Below are 14,659 nucleotides of genomic sequence, written 5' to 3' on the forward strand. Positions count from 1 at the left end.
GGTAACCACAGCATATGTTTGCCCTTAGGAATGCATTATATAAAACATAAAACTGCATACTTATGCATGCGTATGGGTGTTTTTTAAAAATGTAACATTTCACGTTTTGAAAAATACGCTCATACATGTGTGCATAAGGTGTTTTATGTAACATATTCCTATGGGCAGACATACGCTGCAAATGTGGTGCTACAGAGGTATTACTTTTGCTTTAGTCTGACATGTTTACTTTACATTGAACATTTTGAAATTTGTTTATTGCCTATGATACAACAACTTTTCATTTGGTTCTACTGTGGTATTCAAAAACATGTGTTGTCACTATAGAATGCGTTTGTGAACTTATTTAAAAGAAAAATTTAAATAGTTGTATTCTAAAGCTCACTAAGACTCTTTTTTTGGTGTCCCACAGCAAATCTTTCCCACTTTTCAACCGTTGTGTCCCTCAGAACCCTGACTGTTACAATCACTTTGCCTCAGTTCTTATCGATGTGGTTAATGAGGTGGACTTGTTTCATCGTGTCCTTAGTGGGATTATGGCCGGTAGAGATAATGTCATAGGGTTGAGCATCCTTGCAGTAGGTATGGAGCAAATCTCTGTTTTCTAATCTCCTTTATAATCATATCATAATCATATCATGTACAGTGGGTATAGAAAAGAAGTGAAACATATAACACCAACATGTCAGGAAAAAAAAAGAAAAAATCAAAAACAGAATCACTGAGTTGGAAAAAGGATCATTCCCTCCTACTACTACTACTATGACTTGTAAACTCAGTCAGTTGTAGCTAATAACCTTCTCAGTGGCACAAAAAGCCATTTGACTTTCAGCTGTGATCAGCTGTGGTCCTTTTGATTAGCTCAGCATGGAAAGAGATTTTCTGGAGTATTTCAGTCCCTGCTAATGCAAGTGAAGCAAACAATCAACTGTGAGTGGCAATGCACTGTCAAAAGATCTCCAGAATAAAATTGTGGACAAGCACAAGTCAGGAGATGGATACAAAAACATTTCAAAGGCTTTATCAATGCCTAGAAGCACAGTGAAGTCTATTATTAAGATGTGGAAGGTATTTGGTACAACACAGATCTTCCCTGGATCAGAACGTCACTCCAAACTGGATGAAAGAGCTAGGAGGAAACTGGTCAGAGAGGCTACCAAGAGGCCTACAGAAACTCTGACGCAGTTGCAGGAATTTATTACAGATTGGTCATGGTGTGCATGTGACAACAATATCACAAATTCTCCACAAATGTAGCTTGTATGGGAGGATTGCAAGAAAAAAGCCACTCCTCAGGAAAGGCCACTTGCAGTTACGATTGAGCTTTGCCAAAATGCACCTTGAAGATTCTGAGGCCACGTGGAAAAAGGTGTTATGGTCAGATGAGATTATTATTGAATTATTTGGCCTCAACACTAAACAATATGTCTGGTGGAAATCCAATACAACTCATCATCCAAATAATTCCATTCCTACAGTAAAGCATGGAGGTGGTAATATAATGTTATGGGGTTGTTTCTCTGCAGCAGGGACTGGAGCACTTGCCAGGATAGAAGGAAAATGGATGGGGCAAATACAGTCAAATTCTTAAGGAAAATCTGCTGCCCTCTGCCAGAAAGTTGTCAATGGGAAGAAGGTTTACCTTCCAACATGACTATGATCCAAAGCACATAGCAACACAGTGGTTAAAAGAGAAAAATGTGAACGTCCTTGCATGGCCTAGTTGGAGCCCAGACTTAAACCCAATTGAAAATCTGTGCAATGACTTGAAGACTGCAGTCCACAAATGGTCACCATCAAATTGAACTGAACTTGAGCAGTTCCGCGAAGAAGAGTGGGCAAAATTGTAAAGTCTAGATGTACAACGTTAGTAGAGACGTATCCCAACAGACTAAAGACTGTAATTAAAGCAAAAGATAGTTCAACAAAATACTGGCACAAGGGGGTGATCCTTTTTTTAACTCAGTGATTCTGTTTTTTATTTTTTTCTGACATGTTGGTGTTATATCTTCCATTTGTGTGTTATAAGTTGCATTGAATAAATACAGCTGGATAAAACAAAAATTGTATCTGTCTTCATTTCAGGCTGCAAAGCAACAAAATATGATTATTTTAAAGGGGGTGATTCTTTTCTATACCCACTGTAACTCCATACATTTTTGTAAACAAGAGTGGAGAAGCGTTTGAACCTCTGTACTCTTTTTTTTCCTGCTATCTCACTTTCTCTCCCAAAGACAAAGTTGTCACTACGCTAGCAAATGAAGGGAAATCCCCCCTACAGGACAACTAACAGTAGAAATATGACAAAGGGCATGATCACATTAGCAGTTGAGGGACAGTAAAACCCTGCAGTTGAGGCACGTTTTTACCGCCTTCCCTACTGCTCCCCCTTTAGCTGCAGAGGCAGTGTCCAGGGATGTATACCTGCCATGAACTTGATGCTTTGCTTCACAGTTGTTGCAGGTATCATACCCCCTGTTGATTTTGGCGGTCAAAGTGCTCCTCTAACGTTTGCAGTGCATATTGATGTGGAATGCTAGTGCGGGGTTCAAAGGGGTAAAGCAGGTGATACAGCGCCTACTCAAGGCGGGTCGAATGCTCTCTGAAGAGGAATCCAAACATGGATTGCGCTTCAGACATCAAAACACATGTGAACAAAGCAAACGGCTCATACCCTTCTCCTCTTTTCCCAGAACGGAAAATGTTTTGGCTGCAATTACACTTTAACCAACTATAGTATAGTCAGGCGATAATGGCACTGTGCTGTACACAAAAAGACATACTTGTAAAAAAAAAAGCTTCAGTGTGCTATGTCTTGTTGAGACAAAACTGAGATAAAATAAAGAAGTTGCTATAAAACTAAACCAACAGTCTCCTAAAGTATAACTAAATTTGCAGTGTCCCTGGAGCATTTATTCTGCTTTGCACAGCATGCATGCCCATTATGGCAGACTTACCCTGTCGTTTGGCCTCTTCCAGTAATAAAAGGTATGTACTCCCTCCCCTGTGGCAGCCATCTACTCCTGCTCCTTTTGTGTCTCGGCGTCTTCTTTCTACCGAAAATCCCTACCTGCCAGCATTTTTTTGTAAACCTTTAGTTCCACTTTAACTTGACTATACATATTACAGTCTGAATATAACGTGGTTATCAGATATTTAATTATTTTAATTGTATTATAATTGATATAAGTTTTATTAGTTCTTTAAGTAGGTTTAAGTTTTTTCTTTCTGCTAAATGCTGACTTTCCCACCTATATAAATCTTTTTAAATAAATACGAAAAAAAAATTAAGCATCAAAGAGTGGAGAAGTGACATAAAACAATATTTCTATTCGCCAAAAATAGTCCATACGGATCCACTACTTAATAGCTCTGTACTTTATTTTCCATGAAATCCTTTCTTAATGTGCTTTTCTGTGAGCTGCCAAACCATTTGTTTGGAACAAGCAGTGTATGTTAGTTGCAGTTACAGTCAGGTCCATAAATATTGGGACATCGACACAATTCTAACATTTTTGGCTCTATACACCACCACAATGGATTTGAAATGAAACGAACAAGATGTGCTTTAACTGCAGACTGTCAGCTTTAATTTGAGGATATTTACATCCAAATCAGGTGAACGGTGTAGGAATTACAACAGTTTGCATATGTGCCTCACAGTTGTTAAGGGACCAAAAGTAATGGGACAATTGGCTTCTCAGCTGTTCCATGGCCATGTGTGTGTTATTCCCTCATTATCCCAATTACAATGAGCAGATAAAAGGTCCAGAGTTCATTTCAAGTGTGCTATTTGCATTTGGAATATGTTGCTGTCAACTCTCAAGATGAGATCCAAAGAGCTTTCAGTATCAGTGAAGCAAGCCATCATTAGGCTGAAAAAACAAAAAAAAACCATCAGAGAGATAGCAAAAACATTAGGCGTGGCCAAAGCAACTGTTTGGAACATTCTTAAAAAGAAGGAACACACCGGTGAGCTCAGCAACACCAAAAGACTCGGAAGACCACGGAAAACAACTGTGGTGGATGACCGAAGAATTCTTTCCCTGGTGAAGAAAACACCCTTCACAACAGTTGGCCAGATCAAGAACACTCTCCAGGAGGTAGGTGTATGTGTGTCAAAGTCAACAATCAAGAGAAGACTTCACCAGAGTGAATACAGAGGGTTCACCACAAGATGTAAACCATTGGTGAGCCTCAAAAACAGGAAGGCCAGATTAGAGTTTGCCAAACGACATCTAAAAAAGCCTTCACAGTTCTGGAACAACATCCTATGGACAGATGAGACCAAGATCAACTTGTACCAGAGTGATGGGAAGAGAAGAGTATAGAGAAGGAAAGGAACTCCTCATGATCCTAAGCATACCACCTCATCAGTGAAGCATGGTGGTGGTAGTGTCATGGCGTGGGCATGTATGGCTGCCAATGGAACTGGTTCTCTTGTATTTATTGATGATGTGACTGCTGACAAAAGCAGCAGGATGAATTCTGAAGTGTTTCAGGCAATATTATCTGCTCGTATTCAGCCAAATTCTTCAGAACTCATTGGACGCCGCTTCACAGTGCAGATGGACAATGACCCAAAGCATACTGCAAAAGCAACCAAAGCGTTTTTTAAGGGAAAGAAGTGGAATGTTATGCAATGGCCAAGTCAATCACCTGACCTGAATCCGATTGAGCATGCATTTCACTTGCTGAAGACAAAACTGAAGGGAAAATGCCCCAAGAACAAGCAGGAACTGAAGACAGTTGCAGTAGAGGCCTGGCAGAGCATCACCAGGGATGAAACCCAGCGTCTGGTGATGTCTATGCGTTCCAGACTTCAGGCTGTAATTGACTGCAAAGGATTTGCAAACAAGCATTAAAAAGTGAAAGTTTGATTTATAATTATTATTCTGTCCCATTACTTTTGGTCCCTTAACAAGTGGGAGGCACATATGCAAACTGTTGTAATTCCTACACCGTTCACCTGATTTGGATGTAAATACCCTCAAATTAAAGCTGACAGTCTGTAGTTAAAGCACATCTTGTTTGTTTCATTTCAAATCCATTGTGGTGGTGTATAGAGCCAAAAATGTTAGAATTGTGTCACAATATTTATGGACCTGACTGTATGTGTTACTCTATTCACACTACAAATCCCATAGTCCATCTTGGAAGCAAGCAAGAGGTGGTGGCGATGTTTCTCCATACAGTGAGACCATGGAGAACGAATGTAGCCACCCTCTGGCAGGAAGCAGGATTACAGCAGCCAAAAAAAAGGAATTTGGAGAACTAGATGAGGCTGAGAGGTGCCCAAAACATCTTTGAGTAGTAAAAACCCAGCAGTGGGTTCTAATCTTCCCACACTATGTTCAAAATTGTAAAAAATGTTTTGGCTGGGCATACACTTTAGCCATTATAGATGTTGCAAATAAGATAGAAAATCTTCCTTTCTTGAGTATAGGTCCACTTTAAGGCGCCATGCATACTAGCATTTTTTACAAGCTCAAAAAACACTGGAAAAAAAAATCTGGATCAAAAACGCTGATAATAGTGTTTTTGTGCTTGCTTGTAGTAGCATTTTAGAAGCATTAGCATTTTATTAGCATAAAAAAAGCTATCAGCATAATTAAAACCTAGAAAAAAAACTGTTAGGAATGTTTTAGGAGTGTTCATGTTTTTTTCTGCCGGAAAAATGCTCCAAAAATGCTCGTAAATGCTGAAGCTTGAAAAATGGTACTAGCCTAAAATAGTGTGCATGGACACATATGATAACACTGTTTAGTTTCTAAGAGCAAAAAAAAAATAAAAATGCTGATAATAGCTTCCAGGAGCTTAAAACATCGCCAGTGTGCATGGAGCCTTACTCAGAAACTGTTGTCCCTAATTTTAAAGACGAATTCCAAGTATAGACATTTTATTTATAGTTATAAGGTCTTGCTTACACTGGACCATTGTAAGGTCTTGTTCACACTTGACTACATTTCTAACTCTTACCAAATTCTCCTATAGTGTTAGTACTGGCGTTAATGAGCATTAGTGTGGGTATTAGACTGGCTTTTTGCAAGTGTTAGAAAACGCTCCCCAGATGCCCTATGTGCAGTTTTGAAGAGTTTTTTAAGTGATTTACAAGCGTTAAAACCACACCACAAATGCCTATAATAAACAGAGACAGCACATGGCTAAGTGGTTAGCATTTCTGCCTGGCAGTGCTAAGGTCGTTGGTTTGAATCCCATCCACAGCACCACCTGCCTGGAGTTTGCATGTTCTCCCTGTGCCTGTGTGGGTTTCCTCCCACACTCCAAAGATATGCTGATAGGTTAATTGGCTCTTGTCTAAATTGGCCCTAGTATGTGTATGTGAGTTAGGGACCTTAGATTGTACACCCCTTGAGGGTTAGGGACTGATGTGAATGTACAATCTATGTAAAGCACTGCATAAATTTATAACACTATACAAGTACCTGAAATAAAATAAACTGTAATGTTATTAACGCACCGCAACCACACTGCATCGCAAATGCTCTGCAAACACCTACCAGCTTGTTTGCAAAACGTCACCATAGACTTGAATGGGAGGCATTGAAAGACTTCAAATTCCTCCTGACTCGACATGGATGCGACACTAACTCTTCATGTTCTGATAATGTGAAAAGCACTGCGTGCTGCCCATAGTATCATTTGCATAGATGTTTGAGGAGTGTTAAAAATGCCTGCTTTCAATGCCAGTGTGAACTGGCCTAATTTTGTATAAAATATCTATACTTGGAATTCTTCTTTAACCCTGGACCTTTGACCCTAACCCTAATCTGACTAACCTCTATGTGGAAAGGTTGCTTGCAACATTTCATTCATCTCACAAACTGTATTGACTTTGTTATGCTACACTACAATTTATTTAAAATATTTTTAATGTGTTTACTTATAGTGTGAATAATGATGCTAAATAATTTGTCTTTCAACAGCTTTATCTGTAGTGATGGTTATATCATTTCGGTACATCAGTACTCTCATGGTCCACATATTTGTAACTTTGCTTATGTTTGGCCTACTATGTAAGTACCTTTATAATTAAAATAAGCAAAGTCTTATGTTTGGGTGTGAGAATTTTTCTTTATCCTCCATTTACGGACACAAGAATAGCAAAAAATAGACAAAATATGTAGAATTTAAGGGGTCTATTTATAGAAAATGTGCTTAAAATTCATGCAAGAGTAACAAATAATACCCGTAATGTTTGTAATATGTGTGTTATGGTTTCCTGGTTGCCTTCCGACAGGCGAATGTAGCATTTACCTAACATTCAGTCCACATCGAAATATAATTAGAAGAACATTTCACCACCAGAGTTAACAGTAACAAACAGAAAAATTAGCCATTCGGCCAGCTGGGTAAATAATATGAGGGACACTTGTGCACTGTGTACAGTCTATAGGGAATCTTGTGCAAATGGCTGAATGAATTAATGTTCGCCCTATCAAACCTCAAGCTGCAGTGTGAAGCAAAACATTTAGCTGTGGTATTATTACCACTACCAAATGTGACAGTTTCCTCCTGGCTGTTACAGAGTCGGCACCTGCATAGTACCCACCAGGGGCGGACTGACAACTCATGGGGCCCCCGGGCAATAGGGGATCATGGGGCCCCTGTGTCCTTGCCCAAATTCAAAAAAGCCTATGAAAAAGGTACCAGGGGCATCTCATGGGGCCCCCTACTGACACCAAGCCCTCGGGCAGTGCCTGAGTTTCCAAATGGTCAGTCCTCCCCTGGTACCCACTACTCATTAATTAGTGAGTTAACTGGTGCTGGACTAGCTGTCTGCTCAGGTGGAAATGGCATCAGGATGGGGAAGGGGGACTTCAGCAGGTAAGGAAAACTTAACCACTTGAGCCCCAGAGGATTTACCCCCCTTAATGACCAGGCCTTTTTTTGCTGTTTGGCGCTGCACTAATTCAAATGATAATTGCGCGGTCATGCAATGCTGTACCCAAACAAAATTTACGTCCTTTTTTTCACACAAATAGAGCTTTCTTTTGGTGGTATTTGATCACCTGTGCGCTTTTTATTTTTTGCGCTATAAACAAAAAAACCACGAAAATTTTGAAAAAAAACAATATTTTCTACTTTCAGCTATAAAAAATATACAGTAAACTCAAAGTTAGTCATAAATTTAAGCCAAAATGTATTCTGCTACATGTTTTTGGTAAAAAAAATCCCAATAAGTGTATATTGATTGCTTTGTGTGAAAGTTATAGCGTCTACAAACTATGGTATAGATACTGTAATTTATGCCTTTTTTTGCTATACAGCGCTGCACTAACTCAAATGATAATTGCGCGGTCATGCAATGCTGCACCCAAACGAAAATTACGTCATTTTTTTCACACAAATAGAGCTTTCTTTTGGTGGTTGATCACCTGTGCGCTTTTTATTTTTTGCGCTATAAACAAAAAAACCACAAAAATTTTGAAAAAAAACAATATTTTCTACTTTCAGCTATAAAAAATATATCGTAAACTCAAAGTTAGTCATAAATTTAAGCCAAAATGTATTCTGCTACATGTTTTTGGTAAAAAAAATCCCGTGCATTAGCGGGCAAACTGGCGCTATCTAGGAGGGGCGCTAACACTATCGGAAGTCACCAGTGACACTAATACAGTGATCAGTAAAAATCTGTTCACTGTAATCAATGACACTGGTGACAGGGCAGTGAAGGGGTTAAATGGGGGGGGAGGGGGGCGATCAAGGGGTTAAATGGGATTTCTGGTGCACTAGCGGGCAAACTGGCGCTATCTGGGAGGGGCGCTAACACTATCGGAAGTCGCCAGCGACACTGATACAGTGATCAGTAAAAATTGGTTCACTGATCAGTGACACTGGTGACAGGGCAGTGAAGGGGTTAACTGGAGGGGGGGTGATCAAGGGGTTAAACGGGATTACTGGTGTACTGGCGGGCAATCTGGCGCTATCTGGGAGGGGCGCTAACACTATCGGAAGTCGCCAGCGACACTGATACAGTGATCAGTAAAAATCGGTTCACTGATCAGTGACACTGGTGACAGGGCAGTGAATGGGTTAACTGGGGGGGGGAGATTAAGGGGTTAAATGGGATTACTGGTGTACTAGCGGGCAATCTGGCGCTATCTGGGAGGGGCGCTAACACTATCGGAAGTCGCCAGCGACACTGATACAGTGATCAGTAAAAATTGGTTCACTGATCAGTGACACTGGTGACAGGGCAGTGAAGGGGTTAACTGGGGAGGGGGGTGATCAAGGGGTTAAACGGGATTACTGGTGTACTGGCGGGCAAACTGGCGCTATCTGGGAGGGGCGCTAACACTATCGGAAGTCGCCAGCGACACTGATACAGTGATCAGTAAAAATTGGTTCACTGATCAGTGACACTGGTGACAGGGCAGTGAAGGGGTTAACTGGAGGGGGGGGGTGATCAAGGGGTTAAACGGGATTACTGGTGTACTGGCGGGCAATCTGGCGCTATCTGGGAGGGGCGCTAACTCTATCGGAAGTCGCCAGCGACACTGATACAGTGATCAGTAAAAATTGGTTCACTGATCAGTGACACTGGTGACAGGGCAGTGAAGGGGTTAACTGGGGGGGGGGGTGATCAAGGGGTTAAACGGGATTACTGGTGTACTGGCGGGCAAACTGGCCCTATCTGGGAGGGGCGCTAACACTATCGGAAGTCGCCAGCGACACTGATACAGTGATCAGTAAAAATTGGTTCACTGATCAGTGACACTGGTGACAGGGCAGTGAAGGGGTTAACTGGGGGGGGGGCGATCAAGGGGTTAAATGGGATTACTGGTGTACTGGCGGGCAAGCTGGCGCTATCTGGGAGGGGCGCTAACTCTATCGGAAGTCGCCAGCGACACTGATACAGTGATCAGTAAAAATTGGTTCACTGATCGGTGACACTGGTGACAGGGCAGTGCAGGGATTAACTGGGGGGGGGCGATCAAGGGGTTAAACGGGATTACTGGTGTACTGGCGGGCAAACTGGCGCTATCTGGGAGGGGCGCTAACTCTATCGGAAGTCGCCAGCGACACTGATACAGTGATCAGTAAAAATTGGTTCACTGATCAGTGACACTGGTGACAGGGCAGTGAAGGGGTTAACTGGAGGGGGGGGGTGATCAAGGGGTTAAACGGGATTACTGGCGGGCAATCTGGCGCTATCTGGGAGGGGCGCTAACTCTATCGGAAGTCGCCAGCGACACTGATACAGTGATCAGTAAAAATTGGTTCACTGATCAGTGACACTGGTGACAGGGCAGTGCAGGGGTTAACTGGGGGGGGGGGGGCGATCAAGGTGTTAAACGGGATTACTGGTGTACTGGCGGGCAAACTGGCGCTATCTGGGAGGGGCGCTAACTCTATCGGAAGTCGCCAGCGACACTGATACAGTGATCAGTAAAAATTGGTTCACTGATCAGTGACACTGGGTGACAGGGCAGTGAAGGGGTTAACTGGAGGAGGGGGGTGATCAAGGGGTTAAACGGGATTACTGGTGTACTGGCGGGCAATCTGGCGCTATCTGGGAGGGGCGCTAACTCTATCGGAAGTCGCCAGCGACACTGATACAGTGATCAGTAAAAATTGGTTCACTGATCAGTGACACTGGGTGACAGGCAGTGAAGGGTTTAACTGGAGGGGGGGGGGGGCGATCAAGGGGTTAAACGGGATTACTGGTGTACTGGCGGGCAATCTGGCGCTATCTGGGAGGGGCGCTAACTCTATCGGAAGTCGCCAGCGACACTGATACAGTGATCAGTAAAAATTGGTTCACTGATCAGTGACACTGGGTGACAGGGCAGTGAAGGGGTTAACTGGAGGGGGGGGGCGATCACGGGGTTAAACGGGATTACTGGTGTACTGGCGGGCAAACTGGCGCTATCTGGGAGGGGCGCTAACTCTATCGGAAGTCGCCAGCGACACTGATACAGTGATCAGTAAAAATTGGTTCACTGATCAGTGACACTGGGTGACAGGGCAGTGAAGGGGTTAACTGGAGGGGGGGGGGCGATCAAGGGGTTAAACGGGATTACTGGTGTACTGGCGGGCAATCTGGCGCTATCTGGGAGGGGCGCTAACTCTATCGGAAGTCGCCAGCGACACTGATCAGTAAAAATCGCTTCACTGATCAGTAACACTGGTGACAGGGCAGTGAAGGGTTAACTGGAGGGGGGGGGCGATCAGGGGGTTAAATGTGTCCTAGAGTGTTCTAACTGTAGTGTAGTGCTTGTGTACTCACTTTTTGGATGTCTTCTTCTCTGTCTGGAACGGAATGTGTCCAGGCAGAGAAGAATGACATCATATCCTGCCCTGTGTGTATGTCAACACAGGACAGGATAGGACAGGGACCGATCATGTGATTTCAGCCAGAAATCACTGGCTGAAATCTAATGATTGATCCCTCCTGGATCAAATAGTGTCACCCGCGGGTCGGCGGGAGCGCGCGCGCGCGCCCCCTGCCGGCGAAAGTGTCGGGAGCGCGGAACCCGTTTTTAAACGTGGTTTTGCGCTCCACTGCCGCCCTGCACACGTATATACACAGTGGCAGGGCGGCAAGCGGTTAAAGTGGAACTTCACTCTCTCAATCAACATTGACTATTTGTAATCCTTATGCTGCTAGCATTAGTAAATAGATAGGAAAATATATTATATTTACTTTTTTTACACTTTTTTTTACATTTCTTCAGTTACTTCCTGGTTTACATGTCTAGGCAAATGATGTCATGCATCCCAGGAGTCTTCAGGAGGGGAGGAGCCTACATGACTGAGCTAAGGGCAGATGGATTCCAGGAAGTAAATGCTACAAATTTCATGTGCCCTTACTTAAGATGGCCCTTGCTAGGGAGTGGTTTTCAAAGTAATTTCACAGCAAATTAAAGAATGGAGACATGGAGGGATGGGGGGGTTTGCTTTGAATATTAACAATAAATCAAATAGTGTTTTTGATTTGTTCTGCTAAGGCAGTGGTTCTCAACCTTCCTAATGCCATGACCCTTTAATACAGTTCCTCATGTTGTGGTGACCCCCAACCATAAAATTATTTACCCAGTAATTATAATTCATGAGTGTCGTTTTACCTCCAATACTGCTGCTTTCAACACAGTAGCTGCTTTTAACAGAGTAGCTGCTTTCAACACAGCAGCTGCTTTCTACACAGTAGCTGCTCTTTACACATCATAAATATGTGTTTTCTGATGGTCTTAGGGGACCCCTGTTAAAAGGGTCATTCGACCCCCAAAGGGGTCGCGACCCACAGGTTGAGAACCACTGTGCTAAGGGCTCATGTACACGGGGCATTTGGAAAACTCTTCTGAATGATGGAAACTGACTGCTGGAAAACGTAGGTTAAAAAACGGCAGTTTAGCCGCATTTGCATACTGTGTTTATGCGCGTTTAGCCACGTTTTTGTGCGCTTTCGTTCAGAAGCGTTTTTAAAAGATAACTTCAGGAGACCCTCCGAAATTCCCAGAATGCACTGAAAAATAGTGAATAATTAACTATTTCAGACATTTTGAGAGAGAGAGAGAGAGAGAGAGAGAGAGAGAGAGAGAGAGCGAGCAGTATGTGTTGAGACAAGGCTATGTTGTAGGCATGTTGCTTCTGATTGCACCATACATTTATTGGCACTCTTGAAGACCCCATATTTTGTCTATTTTTTTGCTATTCACGAGGTAGGTTTTTGGTGCATTATACATATACAGCACATTACTATTCTTGTAATATATTGGGGACATAAGAAATCTTAAACTTAAATCTTCGGGTTGTACTGCTGCCTATAGAATGATTTGATGCTGGAAAACAAAAAAAAAAACTGTAGGCCAGCCCAGGGTTAACCCTCCTACTACCAGCATGCCTCAGCATGTGGGAAGGAAGCATCTCCCCATTGCTGCTTCTGAAGCAGCCACATGGAACTCTGATCCCTAATATGGTCCTACTTCTCATCTGTAGAGACGCTTGGTTACCTCCATCTGCTTGACCACTTAGTTATAAGCGTGTCTGCCAGCTACCTGCTAACTGTTTACAGTTAACAGGTTTTTTGAGTACTTGACGTTTAGCCCCCTACCTTGAGACTGCTATACATGCTGCTTACTGAACTTGTGGCTGCAAGTTGTCTCATTCTAGACTCGGGGGGGGGGGGGCAGTCTTGTTTCAAGCTATTTGAGTGTACCTGTCTACTACTTTATCATTCTGCAAGATGGATCCTTTTGTTTTTTCATTCTGGATGGGTCCAAAAGGGGGTCCCTGGTTTCTAGTTCAACCATTTCTAGGTGGCTCAGACAGACCATCATGGAAGCCTAGGGTCCCAAGGTTCCCCTCTTTCAGTCAATGCTCACTCCAAGGAGGCTGTGAGTGCTTCTTGGTCATTCCAGTATCAGTCCTGTTTTCCAGAATCACAAAACTGACACTTTTTTTCTCCCAGTTTTACTAGATGTATGTACCAGGTGTATGTTTCGGCAGCGTCAAGAGTAAAGTCCTCCAGGCGGCTCTTTCAGCTTCATGCAGTTCTGTTCTTGCGTGGGCTCTTTTAGCAGTTAGGCAGCACAGCAGTACTACTGTGTTCCCCATCACCCATTACTTGGGCTGCATTTGGATGTCCTGAAGGTTTAAGAATTTCTGTGTCCCTCAATGGACAAGAAAGAAAATAGGATTTTTTTTTATTAAAATGTTATTTTAGCGTTTTGTAGTTTTTGCCATAAGCTAGTTGTGAAGTGTGTGAAATTTCATTGGCTAACTTGAAGAACTGAACTTTTTAAAAGGTTCTTCACCAAAGTAGGTTTTCTTCTCGTTTAAGATAAAGTGGGTCGGGGTTAGGGCATCTGTCACGTTTTTATTGCTGTCTGTGTACCTACTAGGGAGATGCACTTCCTTATCTAAATGTTGCAATTTTGCTAACCCCCCTAGCAGGTCACCCTTTTTTAATGACATCTGTCAAAGGAGGCCTTTTCCCTAATTTTAGGCAGATATCCTAAATTTCAAGCTGGTGTTCTACGATAAAGATTGCTTCTCAGGTTTTGTTTTTATTTATCTGTTGGGCAGAAATCCTCTCTGGTGATTGGAAAATATCTCCAACAGAAACACTGCAAAAAAACCTGTTTTAGCTAATATTGCGTTGCTATTTCATTGAAAACACAAAAACAGTTTGGGTGGTTATGCAGAGACAGTTCTATAAAATGAATAATGTGCTCAAATTTGTCTCTAGAACCGTTACTGTCTTTCAAACTGTTTATGTAGGACTTGAAAATAAATGGACTGCAAGCTGGCGTATTTACTCTCAGATTCATCTTCCTTTAAAGAGAATAACAGAAAAAATAGGTCACGTATAACATGAAGGTAGCGCTTCTGTTGTACATCACCTCTCAAGGTTCCATCCAGCTATACACTGTGTCGGCTCTCTGTTGAGGTCTTATGCTCCCCCTTTATCACACCAATGAAGCCACACTTTGCTATGCCAGTGTTCAATTAACTTTATTATTCAGAGTAAGGCTACGTTCACACTGATCTGTAGCAAAAATATGACAAAAATGCATATTTGTGTTTTTACCGCATGTATGGGGCGTTTTTTTTGTGACTCAAAACTGCACCAAAATCGCAACATGGGTGCATTTTTGCTGCAATTTCCATTGATTTCTATGGAGAGGTGCAT

At 42.5% G+C, this 14,659-nt stretch overlaps 1 protein-coding gene across 3 annotated transcripts in view; it reads left to right on the forward strand.

Moving 5' to 3' along the window:
• Window positions 1-14,659, forward strand: part of SLC44A3 (solute carrier family 44 member 3) — a 152,558-nt gene that overhangs the window by 52,354 nt on the left and 85,545 nt on the right. For all 3 annotated transcript variants that reach the window (XM_089677272.1, XM_089677271.1, XM_089677270.1), the window contains exons 7-8: window positions 413-582; window positions 6,948-7,037. In XM_089677272.1, coding sequence (XP_089533398.1) covers window positions 413-582; window positions 6,948-7,037 — 260 coding nt within the window. The remainder of the gene's footprint in view (window positions 1-412; window positions 583-6,947; window positions 7,038-14,659) is intronic.

The sequence above is a fragment of the Staurois parvus genome, unplaced genomic scaffold, assembly GCF_062004578.1.
Source record: "Staurois parvus isolate SC_StPar_1 unplaced genomic scaffold, SC_StPar_1.0 ptg000183l, whole genome shotgun sequence".
NCBI classification, from domain to species: domain Eukaryota; kingdom Metazoa; phylum Chordata; class Amphibia; order Anura; family Ranidae; genus Staurois; species Staurois parvus.